At 58.7% G+C, this 925-nt stretch overlaps 1 protein-coding gene across 1 annotated transcript in view; it reads right to left on the reverse strand.

Moving 5' to 3' along the window:
* SDK1 (sidekick cell adhesion molecule 1) overlaps positions 1 to 925 on the reverse strand; it is a 455,450-nt gene that overhangs the window by 214,847 nt on the left and 239,678 nt on the right. The window contains exon 13 of the mRNA XM_015565152.1: positions 58 to 174. Within this exon, the coding sequence (XP_015420638.1) occupies positions 58 to 174 (117 nt within the window). The remainder of the gene's footprint in view (positions 1 to 57; positions 175 to 925) is intronic.

Consider the following 925-nt stretch of genomic DNA (forward strand, 5'->3'; position numbering starts at 1 on the left):
AATCGCCGAGGCTCAGCGCTGCGCTGGCCCGGCCACTGTGCCAGGGCTGCTGCCTACCTCTCCTCCAGGTGATGGCGGGTCTGGGCGCCCCGGACACCTCGCACCTCAGCGTGGCCGTCATCCCATCTGTGACCGTGGTGTCGGCCGGAAGCTGAGTGAAGGCTGGTGCGACATCTGAGTGAGGAGGTGACAGGGACAGGCTCAGCGTGGGCCCTCCGAGGGACCGTCCACGGGGCTTTCCACAGGACGGAGCGTGAGGTAACTAGTGAGGGTGCCTGCACCTGCCTGGGCTCCCCTCGGAGCTGCGATCCTGCCGGCCGCCCGCAGAGGACTGCCCCCCTCACGGCTGTCCCAGGCCTGAGGGACCCGGAGGCCTGGACACGCACGCTCAATGGTGTTTGTTAAATGAACACATCAATATTGATTGTGCTACATTGTATTTTCATCCCATTAGAGGTTTTAATTTGAAAAAAGCCCCTTTTGCTACACCCTACACTTACAAATCATAATCATTTATCTGTTCGCCCTCCAGTTGTCATGGTAACCAGCGTATGGAGCACGTTCATTTAAATTTCCAATCTGATCTTTGCAAGAACCTTGTGAGTTGGGCTGGGTCGGCTCCATTTTGATGACAACACTGAGGCTGAGAAGTTAAGTAGAGCTTCCCAGGGCTCTCAATAGAGAAAAGGTTGGCCCTCCAACCCGGGGCCCGAATGCAACCCCAGGCCTGCTTGTCAATAAAGCTTTATTGGGACACAGCCACGCCCACCCGCTCCCTGCTGTCCGTGCTGTTGTCCTGCTCCAGCAGAGCGGAGTCGCTGAGCCCATGGCCCCCAAAGCTGAACCAATGTACCCTCTGCCCTTCTAGGAGGAGGGCCAGTGCCCGCCCGCCCCACTCCGGCCTGCCGCGGCCAGGTCTGCTTTA

The sequence above is a fragment of the Myotis davidii genome, unplaced genomic scaffold (genome assembly GCF_000327345.1).
Source record: "Myotis davidii unplaced genomic scaffold, ASM32734v1 scaffold399, whole genome shotgun sequence".
Classification (NCBI taxonomy): domain Eukaryota; kingdom Metazoa; phylum Chordata; class Mammalia; order Chiroptera; family Vespertilionidae; genus Myotis; species Myotis davidii.